The sequence below is a fragment of the Ceratina calcarata genome, unplaced genomic scaffold (genome assembly GCF_001652005.2).
Source record: "Ceratina calcarata isolate Rehan_Ccalc_2016 unplaced genomic scaffold, ASM165200v1 scaffold291.2, whole genome shotgun sequence".
NCBI lineage: Eukaryota > Metazoa > Arthropoda > Insecta > Hymenoptera > Apidae > Ceratina > Ceratina calcarata.
Window position 1 is genome coordinate 1,274,923 of NW_017151492.1, and position 17,863 is coordinate 1,292,785.

A 17,863-nucleotide genomic window follows, 5' to 3' on the forward strand; every position below is an offset into this window, starting at 1 on the left:
CTGATTTCTTTTTAAAAAATGCGTTTCTAAAGTGCATAAACTTTTGGGATTGATTGTATAGCCAATACATCCTTAAGGGTACGTGTAATTTTGCAATAATTATGATGAATTTCAAATTGTGAATTTAAAAGAGGAGGAGAATTTACAAAAATGCAGTCACACTATTGTAGATATTTTGGGAAATATGACTATCAGTATTTACTGTTTGGAATCTTAAAAGCGAAATTTTCTGTTTAAGGGGATAGATTCTGATCTCTGGGTTTCTGCCATTCGATTCTATTTCTCAGAGAATCAAGACAAAACTCGTTTTATTTTATGGTAAATTCTAGTAGGTCGCTCTGGTCACTCAATAAGATCATGCGAATATTTAATAAAATAAGTGTTACAAAGCAAAGCAATGGTAATTACTATGCTTTGGATTTTAAGCAATTTTATACGAATTTGAGATTGTTCTGAGTAAAATAAGAGCCAGGGATGTACCTCATACTAAACATTAAAACGACTGATTCTCTGAGAAATAAAAATACAAAATCGAATAGCATAAACCCATAATTTAGTTATTAATAGAATAGAGCAAAAGATGTCAAAAATTAATAAATGTTAGATAAATCACGTAACTACCCTATCCCCTTAACTCGCGATTAAAATCAATCTAGCTAACAATGGACACAGTGCCTCATTATCTCATATTTCAAATCAAGTACAAATAATGTACATAATTCCAAATCGCGATAAAATGACAAACTTGAGAAGTTTTAAATTCGTTTTGCAATAATAAAAGGTATGAGATAGTCACGCACTCACCTCTTCCTTTTAAAATTGGTATTAAAAAACCATCTTACGAATTTTAATACATGTACTATCTTAATATGAACACGTAGCGTACATTTGAAGAAATATTTATGTGTCCCTATCCGATGTACGATTAATACGATGTGAACGAAACATGTATAACGTATAAACTCCAAGTACCTAGGTACGTTTGATTTTTCTAATCGAAGCTCTATTTTTCTATAGCTATAGAAGTGTTGAAGACACATAAGTAAAAGTGAATTCATGTGCCAAAGAAATATATATATATATATATAAATCTGTGTGCGTGTGTGTGTGTATTAATGTACTTTTTTGAATATATTAATATATATAAGACAGAGAGTAAAGAAGACAGTGATACTCCGTGTAACGGAGTGAAGATATTGCGACTACTGTTTGTATATTAACGAAATTACTCGTATAATTAGAAGATGTAAAGCAAAGTAATAAACTTGTCTCAATGTATGTACGTAAATCGCTGTAACAAAGTTGTAAACTGTTTATTTCGTGTAAAAATGTATTCGTCGATAGTTAAATATACACACACACAGTATTATATGGAAAAATAAATCAAATGTATATAAAGAGGATACATTTTATTCACGTAGATAGAAATCTGATTAAGCACATGAATAAATCCGTTGAGGATGTAATTATGATCGTTGGAACAAGCCCGATTGAACAAAGATCACGTGTTTATTTAATTGATGTAAATAATAACAAATAATTGTTACCGTCACATCGATTATTTTATATAACAGCTCTTCTGTAAAATGGATTTATTGGACTCGGTATAGGACTCGCTTTCAATACACCTGCTGGTGGCTTCTTGTTCGCGTCGAAAGGTATAGCTGGACTCCTACGAATTTGTAACATATATTCGGACGTATGTTGAGCAGTGTTATGTTGAAGAGCGATCTTTACTCGTTTCTTCGAGTTCGTACTTTGAATCGCTGCCATTTTACTTTTCGAAGTTTGCTGGGTTCTCTGTAAAAGTATCAATGAATATAACAATTTCAAGAAGTTCTCAAAATGAAAAATTAATAAAGATCGAACAACGCAACTTACGTTTCCTAATTTTGAAAATATAGGTAATAACCATACTGGTTGTTTATTGTTAACCATGCTATTATCATTGGGTTCCTGCTCGATTGTTTCTGAATGTTCGGCTGCTGCTGCTGCAGTCTTGTTATCAAGGAGCGGTGCGTTATCAGAAACGTTCCACTTTCCAATAACTTTCGATTTTTTAGATTTCTTCTTCTTAACTTGCGCGAAGACATTTAATACCTTCGTAGATTTACTTTTATTTCCTTTTGATTTCAATTCTTTATCAGCTTCTTTATTAATCACTGTGGATGAATTTTTCGATTCGTTTTTACAGTTGCTGTCTGCGTCCATCTTCACAGTTTCATCCGTGTCACCTTGTATCTTCCTCTTCTTCAGTTTCTTTTTCCTCGAAATAAGCTCATCGTCCACCTCGTCGTCTGATATTTCTGAATGCGTATTTATTAATTTATCATCTAATTTATGCTTCATCTTCCTCTTCTTCCCGATTTTATTTTCGTGTACTTGAGCAACGTAATTTTCATTGTCGTCAGAATCTCCAAATTCCTCTTCGCTAAAGTCAGTATTCTTCTCTTCTGTCAATTGGCCATTTTTTTTTCTCTTACCCTTTTTATGTAGCGTATCCGAATACAATTCTTGTTCGAATTTCAAAAGCCGTATCGCAGCTGATTTGGATTCCATCTCTTTCTTCGATTTTTCTGGCACGATTATCTCCTTAATACCCAGCGGCATTTTATCTTGCGAGAGTTCGGTAAATCTATAAACATAGTTCCATCAAAAATTGATCCCTAGTCTTTTAGTTTTACAACGACTTACTCTTTGATAAGACGACGTAATTGCCTACGAGATTTGGTCGTCGACGAAGGATGAAATTTATATTGTTCTAACAGAGCAACTATGTCCTTCGCATTGAAAGGTATTTGCGGCAATTCCACGTTTACTCTACCAGCTCTTGGATCCAAAGGTTTCTCCGTGTCCTGCGACTGCTTCGTCTCTCTGCTCTGGGAAGCAGACTGTTTCTCTTCAGATTTTCTTGTTTCATTCACGTCAAATACTTCTTCATCTGACAATTCGAGTTTTTCCATAGCATCGATCGAGCCAGCTGGAAAACCAGCCTACACCAAAAAACGATCGTTTGTCAGCAATATTAAATAAAGTTTGAAGTAACAAGAACGTCATCGCTTCTTACATTTCTCCAAGCTTGAAACTTTTCCATATAATCCATACCGACATCCGATTGGAAAATTAAATATCTAAAAATGTTTTTCATGATAAATCTAATTCGCCTTTCATCTTCCATAGGTATAAGGAATTCGNAATAAAAATTGAATGTTTTAAAAATTATACGATTCTTTTATGGAGAAATACCGATTGTTGTGATGCTTACCATACAAAATTTATCTAGCCTATAATGATCTATACCGAACCATTCGATACCTAACGTTTTCAATGCACATTCCGTGTACAGCAATGCTACGTCCCTAGTTTTAAAACAATGTACAATTTTACTAAGACATTCAGCTAATTCCTCTTGAATCAAAGGTTTATCCGACATCCACATGCAATAAAATAAACCCTTCCATTGTCTTATAAAATCTGATTCTGTAAATGCTGGAAACGAGTAACAGGAAAATATCAGCTGCTACTGTCATTGTCAAATATATCTGTTTAACAAATTAAAATATTATCGACAGGTTTTTAGAAAGAAAAACACAAAACTTACGAAAGGAACTCTGCGAACGAACTGTTAACCATTTCCTCAAATTTTTCAACACTCTGTCTCGTATCACTTTATCTTTACTCGACAGTAAACGAGCGAATTTAATTTCCTGCGCGATAACCGCCGCTTTCTTGTCTCCACTATTATTATTCCTCGCCACATTTTGTTGTTCTTTGTGTTTTAATTTTAACTGAGCAGGTTTCCGCCGCGACGGTGCACGTGTACGTTGCGCTTTCTTAATAGCCATTCGGCTGATTATAATAATTCGAACGGTACGCTACAACCGGCGTCCGTTCTTTAAATCCTTATATCACTGATACACACGAAATGATAAATAAACTTAAGCTCGTATTTTTAATTCTTTCTTAAATACTTTGTCAACAACGACGATTCTACTCCACTTTGATTACTTTAACCTGTACGTACAAGACGTACAAGTCTGCTCTTATTCGTGAAGTTGGCAACTTAAATCAATTTCAATATGACGAGGGAACAACTTCATGCTTTATATCATACTGTGTTTGCATGAATTATAAAATTATTGAAGGAGAAAAGCAGATGGGATCTTTGAATTAATAAATTATGTGAATTATTTTGTCAATTATATTAAATAACGTATCAGTTATAATTGGAATTACAAACACCGACACCGACGCGATGGCGACACAATAAGACAGTGTTTGTAAATCGAGCTTTAAGAGTCATCCCCACATTTCGGCGTATTTCGGCGAGATACATTAAATCACTTTTTTTTCTCCAAGATGATAAACTGAAACTTTGAATTATCTACTTTTTCATTTAACGGTGTTCAGTATACAAATGGCGACAATGAATAAGGTATTTGCACAAGTATAACATAAATCCGTTAGACTGAAACTGATTTCAGTTTATTTTTCAAAAGAATATTTTGTTAAAAATAATGCATGTTCTGCAGAGAAACGTCCATTATTCATTTACCCCTTAATTAATTTCACGTTGTATATCTCGCTGTACCGTCCTCGTTGGATGTTTTATTGATTGACTGAAGTACAATGTTATTTACAAAATGATGTATGGTCAATTTATGTTTGTTCTACTTTATATTGTTCAGATGTCCAGGTATCCCTCGGAGTGTAAAGTCTATGTGGGAGATTTGGGAAGTGGCGCGACAAAACAAGAACTGGAAGACGCTTTTTCCTATTACGGATCTCTGAGGAATGTATGGGTAGCTAGAAATCCACCTGGATTCGCTTTCGTGGAGTTCGAAGATGCCAGAGACGCCGAAGACGCTATAAGAGGACTGGATGGGAGAACGATTTGCGGCAGACGAGCCCGCGTGGAACCATCCAACGGAAGAAGACTGAGAGACAGAGGTCATTTCAGAAGAGGCGCCGGAAGACTGTTTCATCCCGAAGACAGATGTTATGAATGTGGTGAAAGAGGTCATTATGCTAGAAATTGTCAACGACACAGAAGTGCTCGCAAGAAGAGGTAAGTATAAATAAGTGCACCCTATCTCCTATCTACATTCTATGGCATGCAAAAAAGCATTAGACAAGTAAGCAAGAAATATATGATTACGAGACAGAGAATTTGACTTAATTTGATCTATGCTTAAATGTACAATGGAATTAATTTAATGTAACGTTTCGATTTAGAACGTTTCCGAAAACAGAGCGCATTGTAAGGCCTAAATACAATTCGATAAGCTTGATTTGATTGTTTGGAATCAATTGCGAGAGTAAAGTACATTGAACAGAAATTACATTCTACAATAGGAAGATGTTGTGTACAATGCTAGAACTGTAAAACAAAGCGGTTGCGATTGTCAAGAACGATTCCGATGTAATACTGACATTTTTATAGGAGACCCAGCTGAAACAGGCAGCTGTACACATGAGAAATGTGTCGCTACTGAGATTCTCGTGAGATTCGCCTTGGGTTCACTTTGTGATACTGCGTAGTTACAGCAATAGCGTACCAACGCGTACTTCTGGTTATCTTTCTGCGCTCCACAAGCAAAAGAGGGGAAATGAACGCGGCCGATGGAGTGGCTAGTTCTCCGCACACTACAATACTTCTAACGACCACTGAGATCACCTTAAACCGAAAGTTTTTGCACGTCAACGCCACACTGGTATCCTCCCCGATATTCTTCAATTCTCTTTATTACCGCTGCAAAATTATCACGATTTAGACTACCGCCTAATGGTCAAACTAACGAGAGAACGATTCTGAGTAACTCTGTCTAGCCACTCTTCGTCCACATGTCCGACTTTCGTGCAATTTCATCTGTTTCTTCTTGGTATATCCATATTCTACAACTGCAAACGAACAGCTGTGAAATATGGTACATACGATAAATAAAATAACTGTACGTACGTACCGGAACAGATTAAATATTATCTCTCTATTTTATAATATTTATGTTGTATAACGTTTGGGAGCTTGTATCACCAGCAATATACGTTTTGTAACAAATAGAATTGGGACTTGTATATTGACATTTAAGCAAAAATTAACATAGATAATCAGTTGATCGATTATTTAAATTACCACATACTGTACTCTAATATTACCGCAGTCATTCTTACGCGTAATAACGGATATGAAGTAAATTATTATTATTATTATTATTATTATAGTTTTCCTGGGTACTTGTCACAATTTTTGCAAGCCCAATCATTCCACGACGAGCATACAGGAAAGAAAACAAGGAATTCACATGCAACGATAGTCTTAGACTAACAGAATAGCCATAAGATTCCAAGTTTCAGGCATTTTTATACAATCATCGTTTTATAATGGTGATCGTTTCTGTTGAATCTCGCTGCAGGTCAAAATCTACATCGAGGTCACGGTCACGGAACGGGTCACGGAACAACTCTACGTCAAGGTCACGGAACAACTCTACGTCTACGTCGCGGTACGGGTCACGTGACGGATCACGGGACGTCTCATCGTCGACGTCGCGGTACGGGACGAGATCAAGATCCCGGTCCCATTCTCGTAATCGTTCGCGTAAAACCGACCAGGCGAAAGACAAGCACCGAAACGAGCGAGGAGTCGCATCGAGAGATCGTAGCCCGTGCAGGACCAAATCTAGATCTAGATCGACCATGTCATGATCGTGCGTGATCGACAGGTGTATGAAAATTATTTTTTACGTTGCTAATTATTATTCGTTCTTTCGACTAAGCTGTTCCAATACTAGTTTCTTCTTCTTCTTCTTCGATTACCCGTCATATCTATGTGTATTGAAAACATATTTACTTATACATGTACCATCCCTGTTAGCGATCACTACGATACTTGAAATGATTCAACTTCGACCATCTTTCAACCTTTCCGTCGAGAAACATTTGTTCAGCTATTTATACGACGATGTCAATACGATAATTTATCAAGTTCCAATGTATGTTTAAGTTGAATAATAATAACGAGGTATACATGTACATACTCATGTATATGTATAATCAATAAAATCATGCTAAAGGCACAGTTGTCTCAAGTGCCTTGATTAATTATGCGCGCGGTGATTGTTTTATATTTTAGTTCGATAATTATTTTCATTAAAAACGAGTAAAAAGTCGAGTTGATTTTGTATCAGTCGCGGCTTCGAAAAGAAAGAGCTTCATCTTAACATCCGTCGCACTCTTGCAGATCCCTCAAGGATTTTAATACATATAATTGAGATATGATTTGCGAATCCAAAAATTTGGATCTACAACAGTTAATAAGTATTATTTAATTTTGACGATGCTAAATGCGGATTAAATGCATGAAACGATTTCTTCTATATAGTACATGTAATAACGGAAATAGAATCATTTTTCGTAGCTCCGGAATGCAACTGGACGACTCTCGGAATTTCCATCACTAGTCGTAGCTTAAATAAAAAAATATTCATGTAAAGGATGCGTATGCATGAATATTCTAATTTAAATTTATTATTTATTCATATGTATAAGACGTCTGTGTTTGAAAAAAGTATTGATCCGGATTTCTACGAGATGCATAAGTATTCGATTATTTGGGATGCAGCATGCACCATGATTCTTATCTTATGGGTTTACAAGAGAGGTGGGGCGAGGTAAGGAGCAAAAGTGGGGAAATTGAGAAGGAGAAGAAAAGGAGGAGAGCGAAAGCAGGGAGAGAGGCAGCAAAAGTCTGGCAGTGCTCGTTTAGCTTTCACAGTTACTGACAGTCACGTATCCGTGATACGTCTGCTCGTAATCGGTTTTACACACGTACAATCACGCCACCACCATTTCTAATTTGTATTCTGCATGTACATATCTCGATCCTGTATATGACGATCAATTATACGTAGGGAAAGTGCGAGTGCGACATTGTTAGAAAAGGGGGACGTACAGCCGGGAATGAATCGGGTAAAGTGGATCACGGCGTGAGATTCTCTATCCTTCCTGTTGATAAAAGGCGTTCGGCCAATTGCCGGGGAATCAGGTTTAATTAAAAGGCGGGGAACAATCGTCGCGATGACCGCTGCTTACGCAAACGATCCCATTAGCCAGCCGCAGCAAGAACCGTGCACAGAGAAGACTATAGTTGATAAAACGTTGGCGAACAAAAACGAGCAAGCTAGGGGGGAAAGCACGGAGTTTACTTCACCGCCGGAAACAATGAAGCTTGCAACAGGTGGTCAGGTTTGCGAGGAGGGTCTCGTCGATCAGGAAAGAATGCCGGCTAAGAGCGAATTATCGGAGTCGGTCGAAGAGAAAGCTAAAGAATTAGCCGAGGACCCGGAAGTTTCAGAAAATACGAGTGAAAACGGTTCCGATGCCGTCGAACGCGATCGAAATATCGAGGCGGACGAAACTAAAAGCGACGTATTGAAAAACTGCAGCTCGACGGATTTAATCGTATCAGCAAGAATCGATGACAATACCCCAAAGCTAGAAGCAGTATCGTCGGAAACACGTGCAAACGATTCGATTTCGAAGGACAGTTTCAAGTTACAAGAACTACGGAATTCTGTCGATAGTATCGTTACAGATACGAGCGGCTTCTCGTTTTACGAGACCTGCAACGGATCGTGTGAAGTCGAGAATCTACGGGACGATCAGGAGGAGTCGTACGATCCGGAGGGTGAACTGAATTTTCACGAGGCGGTACGTGCAGGCGACTCCAAGTGCGTCGCGGGACTTCTCGCGACTGGCTCTGTACAAAACCTGGACGAACCGGATTGGAATGTTTCGGGTGATCCACCCTTGCTGGTGGCCGCGACGCATCATTGTTTGCCTATCCTCAGGTAAGAAATCCCATCGCCCAGTGCTTCTCATCGGCATTCTTTTCTTTTTGCTAAATAGAAATATTGTAAACTTCCAATGATATACTGACTCCGGTGGAGGGAGAAAGATAAAAACGATATAATTGCAGAGGAAGAGGAAAGACAAATCTGGTCTTTAGTTAACTTTATTAAAAATAGCATGAAACTTCGTGCATTCTGTTTAGACGAATAAAATACAAAACATGGGACATTATAAATCGGTGTACGACTGGGATCGGTCGAAGTCCCATATAGCATAGTCATGTAAAGGTCGTACAGCTTACTTAGATTATTAGGATTATATAGAAGCACCAAGACCATTCACAGAAACTAAGACTTGTACACAGAACGTAAAAGAAAAGATTACACCAGGCATCACGCCTAATTGTAATAAAGATGTTAATAAATAAATAAATAATAATAATAATATACTGACTGCGACCAATATATAAATTAATAATTAAAAATCTATTCTTTTTCTAAATATGTATTTTTATTCATGCTTCTTATTCGGTACAATGAATTTCGACGTTTCTACCACGAATTCTAATTTCAATTCCACGAATTTCAGAATGCTGACGAATGCTTGAAATATCTATAAACTGGATTGTTAGTGCGGATGAAGCATTTGTGAATCATTTCCTCGAAATGAAATCTTACCCGTGAAATTCTTTTTATAATGTTCTTACACGGCAGTTTTCTTGCCATGCTGTTACCAAATGTGACCTTTTCGCCGTCGGTGAAAGAATCATACAGATACGTCTTGCAAACGAATAATTTCTCATTCAAATTTTAAGAAAACCTCCGCGAGCCATGATCCGAGAAATGGTTTCATTCAAATATGAATAGCAATACTAATTTTATTAATAAAAAATAACACTGAAATATATAGAATATCGAAGTATTTTTATTGCGCACATGCGAGGGATAGTAATATATAATAAAGCGCGTCGTGAACGAAAATACGTTTTCCCGAAATTTTGCAGTTTACTCCTTGAGAACGGATGCGATCCAGCTGTGCGGTCTCCACGTGGCGAGACGGCGCTTCATCGAGTGATTCTCAACGGAGGGCCTGGGAACGTGTACGAATTCGTAGCGGAACTCCTGAAATACGGTTGTCCGCCGGGCGTGAAAGAGGCCGGCGGCGGCTTGACCGCGCTGCATATATTGACGCGGCAATTAGCTCACGCGCAGGGAGCCAAGAATCTGCACCACAACTTCGAGGCGGCACTGGAAACGCTGGATTTATTGGCACGCGCTGGCCCCGTTAACGCGAAAGATCATCAAGGCCGGAGCGCGCTACATATTTTAGCTTCTTCAACTATTTTCGGTACGATCTTATGTGTGACGGGAAGGAGCAGAGTTGGAAGTCAGTTTCGAATCTCTAAAACTGGCCTGTTTTTACAGATAACAATCACAGGACGGAAATCGAGTCATTGATCGAGACTCTTCTGGCCGCTGGCGCGGACGCTTCGTTGAAGAACGACCGGGGAGAGACTCCTTTGCACGAGTGTCTCGAGTGCGGCGCTTTAAACACCGGCTTTTTGCTCGTGGCACACACGCCAACCGGTATCAAGTCGCGTTACGGTGAAACTCCGTTGCACATTGCCTCGAGAAAAAACTACGCGGACATGGTAGCAAAACTGCTCGAACACGGAGAGGATCCGAGCGTGCAGGACGCCGGTGGGAACACGCCGTTGCATTTAGCCTCCGGCAGAGGCTTCCATCAAACCGTCTCTTTGTTAGTCACATCGCCCCTCGCGCAGTTAGAGAAATTGAACACGGAGGGGTTGACCGCTCTTCAAGTGGCCGCCGAGAGCGGTTTCGTGAATGCGGTGAGGCTGTTGCTAAAAGCCGGCGCGGACCCAAGCCAAACGGTCCATTATTGCACGACGATACTTCATCGTCACCCGGACATATCCGTTTTAATAGATCACGAATTGAGTAGACGTCGTCAGCTCGCTGCTTGATCATTGTTTTCACTTATCCGTCTACTTCTTTCGATAATAGGTTGATTGAAATATCTGATCATCGAGTTCGACGTCAAAGTTTATAATCAAATGAAGAAGAGGATGTTGGAGAATGTTCGGACTCGATGATTTTGGGATTACCCAAACTCAAAAGTACAAGCGTTATACCTTTTGTTATCATTTAAGAAATTATAACTACGTTCAATTTCTTTATTACAATTCGTAATTCGTATGCGATTATATATGAACACTTATTCTTTATGTTTACAACATGTATGTATGTACGATTATTATAGTATGTAAGTACAATGTTGCTCAAGAAGAAGACTGCCTAGGATTCAGTTTTTACACTAGGACAGGTATAATATTCAAATTGTATGCCATAATTTTTGGCTGTGGATGTAAATAATGTGCCTTTCGTGGAAACTGTGTGATATTGAAATATACATGCGAGTACATTTGAAATAAATGAATATATATCATATTAAAAAATTCACAAAAATTAATACAATTGCATTAACGTTATTATATAATTTATATACAATATATATAAATTATTATAGGAAAACGAAGGTCGGAGCAAATAGTTAAAAGATCTACAAATTGATGTGGCTAATCAAATGAGCATCAAGGAGGAGATGAAGAATAAAATAAAGGAAAGGAATTTACTCAACAGGAACTCAAGTATAAAAAATCGAAATATTCATACAATCGTTAACAAACAAATCTACCATTGCAATATGATTCCCATTTGCATTTACGCTCCTGTTCCGCTCGTTGGATTTATCAATGTTCGAGATAAATTCCATCTCCCGTTATCCTGAAGCTTCGATGTTCTTATTGCAAGCCCTGGTTTGAAAACGTGTCTGGTATTAATAAATAAATTTGAGAAAAACACGTGCTCGCGGATTCAAGAAGAAGAAGAAAGAATCAGCGATCGATGAACGATCGATAGGTAAATTAGTATAGTTGGGATAGACGCCTGCGCTATTCCTTGATTTAAAACACAAATACAATCTAAATAGAATCTTCCGTAGATATATATCTCTAAGATACATATGCAACCGAGCATAGCTTTCATACTTCGTCAGTTAATGACTTGCGAAAGTCCATGATCAGAACGCTGACGGATAAGTCGAGGGTCAAACGAAGGAGAATCGGAACCCGAATCGATAGGGAAATGGGCCATAGTGATTTCAAAAATTACAATTTTCTATTTTTAAAATTGTTTTTGACGAAGCTTGTTTCAAATTGAAGAACAGTTTACACAACTGTGACGATAGCCAGAGATTTAGAAGAAACAAAAACGACAAATGGAGGAACGATATTAATAATTAAAATTTAAAAAAAAGGTCCGATCCCCAATTCGACTGGGTTGTAAGGTCGCGGTACCGTCAAGCAAGCGCCTATATTTTGCATTCGGGACGCTGCCGCGTCTCTCAATAACTAACGGAGTGATCATATTTGTTACAGTATGAAAACTGGGATGGTGATTTGCCTGCTGCGAAATCGACGCGGAGTACAGGTTTCAGCTGAATAAAAAATGCGAGAAAAAGTGAAGGAGAGAAACTAGAAATTTAGCAGCGGTCGTGCAGTTCACTGACTACTTGAGTCGAAAGTCGAAAGCTGCGTGAACAATCGTGGCATGTATGAACGGGACGTCGTTCGTAGCAAATGTCTAGTGTCAAATTAACCATGCTGAAACGCGTATTCGAGATCGTACAGACCAATTGAAAGTAATTAAGAAAAGATGGTGTCATTAATAAAAAAGCAACTGTTGAAACATCTGTCCAGGTATTTATACGAATACGAACCACTAATTAAGCCTCTCTCCTTATCTCCAATTCGACGTGCAATTAAAAATTGCACGACCATTATCAACGATTGTAGATGTTAAAGTCATTAAACAATCTCCAGGTCAGACTTATTTGATTCACCGCATTAATTACACGTCGTCTTTAAATTATCGATCATTTCTTTTAGTTATTTTCCACAATTGTTAACACGACGATAGTCAGATAATTGCTATAATAAAAGATAATACAGAGAACCGTGTCATCACAGTTTCTCGAGTGTACGACGATTATTACATGAATTTGTATATCTTTATAGGTTTACCAAGAATTTGTCGGCAGATAAAATAAACTTAAGCACGTTCAAAGGAGAAGGCGAATTGACAAACTTGGAACTCGATGAGACGGTCTTAACAGATTTATTAGAGTTGCCATCGTGGCTTAGATTAACAAGCGCTTGGTGCAATAAAGTTTCGTTCCGCATACAATGGACCAAGCTGAGAAGTGTTCCTATTTTTTTGGTAGGAGACACTCGCCTCCTTAGCACATCAATTATTATGTAACTTCGATGTCAATAAGGTTTAACCAGTTTTCGATGTCCGTAGAGTTTGGATGAAGTTCATATAGAAGTAGAAACATGCGAAGACTTAAGGGATTTAACATCCCCGCAAGGACTGTCCTCGTATACAGGACCTGGGAAATATTCTTTTATACAAAAAGTGATCGATGGTATAACAGTGACTGTCAATACAGTGTCAGTTACGTTTAAGAGCCCTGCGTTTATTGCTTCAGTTCAGGTAAGTGTTCCACTGTTTTCTTTTTTTAAGAATCTGTTGCATATTTATTTGAAATTTCAACCGAGCATAGCTTTCATACTTCGTCAGTTAATGACTTGCGAAAGTCCATGATCAGAACGCTGACGGATAAGTCGAGGGTCAAACGAAGGAGAATCGGAACCCGAATCGATAGGGAAATGGGCCATAGTGATTTCAAAAATTACAATTTTCTATTTTTAAAATTGTTTTTGACGAAGCTTGTTTCAAATTGAAGAACAGTTTACACAACTGTGACGATAGCCAGAGATTTAGAAGAAACAAAAACGACAAATGGAGGAACGATATTAATAATTAAAATTTAAAAAAAAAGGTCCGATCCCCAATTCGACTGGGTTGTAAGGTCGCGGTACCGTCAAGCAAGCGCCTATATTTTGCATTCGGGACGCTGCCGCGTCTCTCAATAACTAACGGAGTGATCATATTTGTTACAGTATGAAAACTGGGATGGTGATTTGCCTGCTGCGAAATCGACGCGGAGTACAGGTTTCAGCTGAATAAAAAATGCGAGAAAAAGTGAAGGAGAGAAACTAGAAATTTAGCAGCGGTCGTGCAGTTCACTGACTACTTGAGTCGAAAGTCGAAAGCTGCGTGAACAATCGTGGCATGTATGAACGGGACGTCGTTCGTAGCAAATGTCTAGTGTCAAATTAACCATGCTGAAACGCGTATTCGAGATCGTACAGACCAATTGAAAGTAATTAAGAAAAGATGGTGTCATTAATAAAAAAGCAACTGTTGAAACATCTGTCCAGGTATTTATACGAATACGAACCACTAATTAAGCCTCTCTCCTTATCTCCAATTCGACGTGCAATTAAAAATTGCACGACCATTATCAACGATTGTAGATGTTAAAGTCATTAAACAATCTCCAGGTCAGACTTATTTGATTCACCGCATTAATTACACGTCGTCTTTAAATTATCGATCATTTCTTTTAGTTATTTTCCACAATTGTTAACACGACGATAGTCAGATAATTGCTATAATAAAAGATAATACAGAGAACCGTGTCATCACAGTTTCTCGAGTGTACGACGATTATTACATGAATTTGTATATCTTTATAGGTTTACCAAGAATTTGTCGGCAGATAAAATAAACTTAAGCACGTTCAAAGGAGAAGGCGAATTGACAAACTTGGAACTCGATGAGACGGTCTTAACAGATTTATTAGAGTTGCCATCGTGGCTTAGATTAACAAGCGCTTGGTGCAATAAAGTTTCGTTCCGCATACAATGGACCAAGCTGAGAAGTGTTCCTATTTTTTTGGTAGGAGACACTCGCCTCCTTAGCACATCAATTATTATGTAACTTCGATGTCAATAAGGTTTAACCAGTTTTCGATGTCCGTAGAGTTTGGATGAAGTTCATATAGAAGTAGAAACATGCGAAGACTTAAGGGATTTAACATCCCCGCAAGGACTGTCCTCGTATACAGGACCTGGGAAATATTCTTTTATACAAAAAGTGATCGATGGTATAACAGTGACTGTCAATACAGTGTCAGTTACGTTTAAGAGCCCTGCGTTTATTGCTTCAGTTCAGGTAAGTGTTCCACTGTTTTCTTTTTTTAAGAATCTGTTGCATATTTATTTGAAATTTTATTTATTTATCAGATGAATCGCATCGTTGTTGAATCAAAGTCTCCGACGTGGCAGAGATGTGATTTAAGAACTACTAGAGTAAAAGACCCTGACCGCGGTCAGTTACTCATTTTTAAGGAATTAGAATGGCAGACGGTTAGGATAGAAGCACAAAGTACTAAAGATAAGAACCTTACGCCATTACGTTTACTTACAAATCAAGCAAGATGCCGGATCATTATCAAGAAAAGAATATCAGGTCGAAAATATTGCTGTACTTATTATTCAACACATAATTATACGATATTAATTTGTATACATGCTTATTATGAATGTTTCAGATTGTTTTGTCATGGGGTCAAGACTGATTCTAATTTTAGACGACCTCCTCTGGGTTTTAACTGATTCACAATTAAAGGCAGCGCTTCATTTCATCGACTCCTTAGGAGGTCTAATAGAAAAAGCTACAATTTTAGAACGTAAAACGAAAGCAGCTAGGAAATTAGAGGTTTGTAAATGTTTCAATCGAGGTCGAAGAGTCAACACACCACTCTTATCTCGAAATTTTTCGCCAAGTACGACGTCGTGGAAACATCATATCATTTTCTTTGCCAAAGAATTGATTTACATTTGTGCGACGATCCTGGCAGTAAGTGGAGATCTCTTACTAATTACGATAATACGATTAGAATGATAAGAGTTACTTTGCACTCAGATGGCAGGTCTTCTCATCCCGATTTGAAGGACGGTGGTGCGTTGCAAATTTCGCTAGTCAGATTTCAAGTTGACTATTATCCATATCATTTAGCAATGGCTGATAGGAAGCATTGGGTCAAGTACAAAGAGAACGCTACACCCCACAGCCAATGGTTACAGCAATCGTTAAGCTCTTTCCGTAGCCAATTTATGGATCTCATTGATTCTGGTAGAACGCAGCATTCTCCCCTAACGAGAAGCCAAGGGAATGCTCCAGGTTCGTACGAATAAAAAAAGGATAACAATCGTACACCGACGCTCATCAAATATTACGTATCTTTTAGTTAATAACGCGAAAGGTGCGGGAGAAAATTTGGAGAAGGGTAATCAAGCCCAGAATGCAAACGCGGCTGGTCAGGAGCAGAAAAAGTCGCAGCACCCCAGCGGGAATCCAGTGAAGAATTATATTTTGGAACATCTGGCTAAATTAATGACGACCTGCATTATAATACGAATCGACGACTTCACTTTGTACAAAGTAACGACGACATCCCGTAATCCGTTGCCGAAAGAGTTTGCCACAGGTACGTGACAAAATTCGCGATCGTCGAATTAATTCACTTAGTGGGTTCGTTTTTTTTTTTTTTTGTAAAGAAAAAAATGATCGCTGAAGCGCTCTTATAATGTAAATAATTAATTCGTTTAATAATTGCACAGCTCAAACAAGGAAGAAACATGCAGCAGGTACAGATTATAAATAGTTGTAGTACATTTACATTAATAGCGCATCATGAACACTACTCGAAACATGTTTGAGAAATTTCGTTGCTTCATGCGTTATGTTGTTACCACGTCGTATGTGTGCTACTTAATTTAGCATTAATGTGAAATCTTGCTGCGAGAAACTTTTTTAACAGCAGTCGTAAAACGAATGAATAGTAATTTATGTGTAATTAATCCCGAGTACAGTCGCAGCATAGTCGAAGCGTAATCATAGTATAGTTTACTTTCTTAAAGCAGACACCACGAACGAAATGTTTAATCGTAACAGGGTCATATAAATTGTTTATACTTCGTACAATCATTACAGTTCGCATTTTGTAGTATGTATAACATTATGTGAATTATTATTAATATTGTATGGAGTATATTCGTGACGCATGTATGTTATTGACGAAATTATATTCATTACGCAATCACGTTATATTTTATTGAAATAATTTTATTCTGCTTAGGTGACAGAGACAGGTTTTGTCTTCCGGAAGATGTCACGATCCTCCACGCAGAATTTACGTATTATTATTATCCAGGAGACATCACATTTCCATGTAGGTAAATAAATCCATTTCAATTAATATTTTTAATTAATCTACAATTTAATATATTTTATGAACGTTCAGTGCCACCACCAAAATTTTACGTACAACTAAACCCGATACAAGTAAACTTCGACGTTTGCTCCTGTTTATGGTTTAACTCCTTCGGCTTGAATTTATATCATTCCCTGATAACGAATAAGGACAAGCAAGGAACATATGCTTCCACGAATTTAATGTACTTCGACGTGAAGATCGAAGCTATACTTCCAAGGGTAAGCGATGTCATCCTGTTTAATACAAAATTTCGTGGGGCTCACAGTCTGATTGTTATTTTCAGTTAGTTTTTGAAAGCCAGCAAGACTATCCGAATCAAAAAGACAGGCCAAAATCTTTGCACATTCAAACCTCGAGAGCGTCTATAACGAATGTTCGGTCAATGGAGAGGTCTTCAAGAGCGGACTTAGCACAGTGTCTAAATGCCTTCCAAATGGGTCAAATGTTCTTCGGTACAGAATTCCCGAATCGTTCAGAAGATTTCCACGTATTAACAGACAAATTCTTAGCACATTGTGCAGGTAAAGTTCTCTCATTTAAATCGAACAGTTTTAAAAATTCTATATATTTTATGAGATGCATTTTTTTCTATATGCATGTTTATTATTTAGGTACGGATAATATCCGTTACCCACCGCCTAATTTCACAAGTAATTCAGTGAACGAACTGGTCCGCCAGTTGCATCGAGAACTTTTATGGACCGAAGCAAAAGACATATGGTGTTGCAATTTGGAGCCTGTT

The 17,863-nt window shown here is 37.8% G+C and overlaps 5 protein-coding genes across 7 annotated transcripts in view; 4 read left to right on the forward strand and 1 right to left on the reverse strand.

The window, feature by feature from the left end:
- Positions 1-1,392: 1,392 nt before the first annotated feature.
- Positions 1,393-4,043, reverse strand: Nnp-1 (Ribosomal RNA processing protein 1 homolog Nnp-1). Its single transcript, XM_026812631.1, has 6 exons — positions 3,602-4,043; positions 3,241-3,489; positions 3,068-3,198; positions 2,695-2,993; positions 1,882-2,635; positions 1,393-1,800 (listed from the first exon to the last, which is right to left on the reverse strand). Exons 1-6 carry the CDS (start codon positions 3,843-3,845, stop codon positions 1,564-1,566), a joined length of 1,914 nt encoding a protein of 637 aa, XP_026668432.1. The 5' UTR covers positions 3,846-4,043; the 3' UTR covers positions 1,393-1,563.
- A 262-nt stretch (positions 4,044-4,305) lies between these two features.
- LOC108623852 (serine/arginine-rich splicing factor 7) lies at positions 4,306-7,076 on the forward strand. Of its 3 annotated transcripts, XR_001916563.2 has the most exons (4): positions 4,306-4,435; positions 4,689-5,068; positions 5,444-5,714; positions 6,414-6,501. XR_001916563.2 is itself a non-coding variant. In XM_018022692.2 (3 exons), the coding sequence occupies exons 1-3, from the start codon at positions 4,418-4,420 to the stop codon at positions 5,454-5,456; spliced, it is 411 nt and encodes a 136-aa protein (XP_017878181.1). In that variant the 5' UTR covers positions 4,306-4,417; the 3' UTR covers positions 5,457-6,060. The 3 variants fall into 3 exon arrangements, 2 of the variants coding, with proteins under 2 accessions (XP_017878181.1, XP_017878180.1); XM_018022692.2 differs by lacking the exon at positions 6,414-6,501 and having other exon boundaries at positions 5,444-6,060; XM_018022691.2 differs by lacking the exon at positions 5,444-5,714 and having other exon boundaries at positions 4,307-4,435; positions 6,414-7,076.
- Positions 7,077-7,189: 113 nt separating this feature from the next.
- On the forward strand, positions 7,190-11,343 carry LOC108623851 (ankyrin-1). Its single transcript, XM_018022688.2, has 3 exons — positions 7,190-8,849; positions 9,854-10,197; positions 10,275-11,343. Exons 1-3 carry the CDS (start codon positions 8,077-8,079, stop codon positions 10,835-10,837), a joined length of 1,680 nt encoding a protein of 559 aa, XP_017878177.1. The 5' UTR covers positions 7,190-8,076; the 3' UTR covers positions 10,838-11,343.
- A 902-nt stretch (positions 11,344-12,245) lies between these two features.
- Positions 12,246-13,960, forward strand: LOC108623813 (UHRF1-binding protein 1-like). The gene is made up of 4 exons (XM_026812632.1): positions 12,246-12,631; positions 12,950-13,151; positions 13,236-13,427; positions 13,898-13,960. Exons 1-4 carry the CDS (start codon positions 12,588-12,590, stop codon positions 13,958-13,960), a joined length of 501 nt encoding a protein of 166 aa, XP_026668433.1. The 5' UTR covers positions 12,246-12,587.
- LOC108623846 (UHRF1-binding protein 1-like) overlaps positions 13,840-17,863 on the forward strand; it is an 11,852-nt gene continuing 7,828 nt past the window's right edge. Inside the window, 12 exon segments of the mRNA XM_026812635.1 lie at positions 13,840-14,218; positions 14,537-14,738; positions 14,823-15,014; positions 15,086-15,311; positions 15,394-15,579; positions 15,582-15,701; positions 15,768-16,025; positions 16,093-16,332; positions 16,466-16,492; positions 16,984-17,076; positions 17,149-17,339; positions 17,405-17,558. Of these exon segments, the coding sequence (XP_026668436.1) occupies positions 14,175-14,218; positions 14,537-14,738; positions 14,823-15,014; positions 15,086-15,311; positions 15,394-15,579; positions 15,582-15,701; positions 15,768-16,025; positions 16,093-16,332; positions 16,466-16,492; positions 16,984-17,076; positions 17,149-17,339; positions 17,405-17,558 (1,933 nt within the window). The 5' untranslated portion in view covers positions 13,840-14,174.

Excerpts from the sequence above, each read along its gene's own strand:
- LOC108623852 (XM_018022691.2), top strand. Across the intron at positions 5,069-6,413 it reads AGAAGTGCTCGCAAGAAGAG|GTCAAAATCTACATCGAGGT; the intron begins GTAAGTATAAAT and ends ATCTCGCTGCAG.
- LOC108623851 (XM_018022688.2), top strand. The coding sequence starts at position 8,077 with ATGACCGCTGCTTACGCAAACGATCCCATTAGCCAGCCGCAGCAAGAA. Across the intron at positions 8,850-9,853 it reads CATTGTTTGCCTATCCTCAG|TTTACTCCTTGAGAACGGAT; the intron begins GTAAGAAATCCC and ends GAAATTTTGCAG. Across the intron at positions 10,198-10,274 it reads AGCTTCTTCAACTATTTTCG|ATAACAATCACAGGACGGAA; the intron begins GTACGATCTTAT and ends CTGTTTTTACAG.
- LOC108623813 (XM_026812632.1), top strand. The coding sequence starts at position 12,588 with ATGGTGTCATTAATAAAAAAGCAACTGTTGAAACATCTGTCCAG. Across the intron at positions 13,152-13,235 it reads GAAGTGTTCCTATTTTTTTG|AGTTTGGATGAAGTTCATAT; the intron begins GTAGGAGACACT and ends CGATGTCCGTAG. Across the intron at positions 13,428-13,897 it reads CGTTTATTGCTTCAGTTCAG|TATGAAAACTGGGATGGTGA; the intron begins GTAAGTGTTCCA and ends TATTTGTTACAG.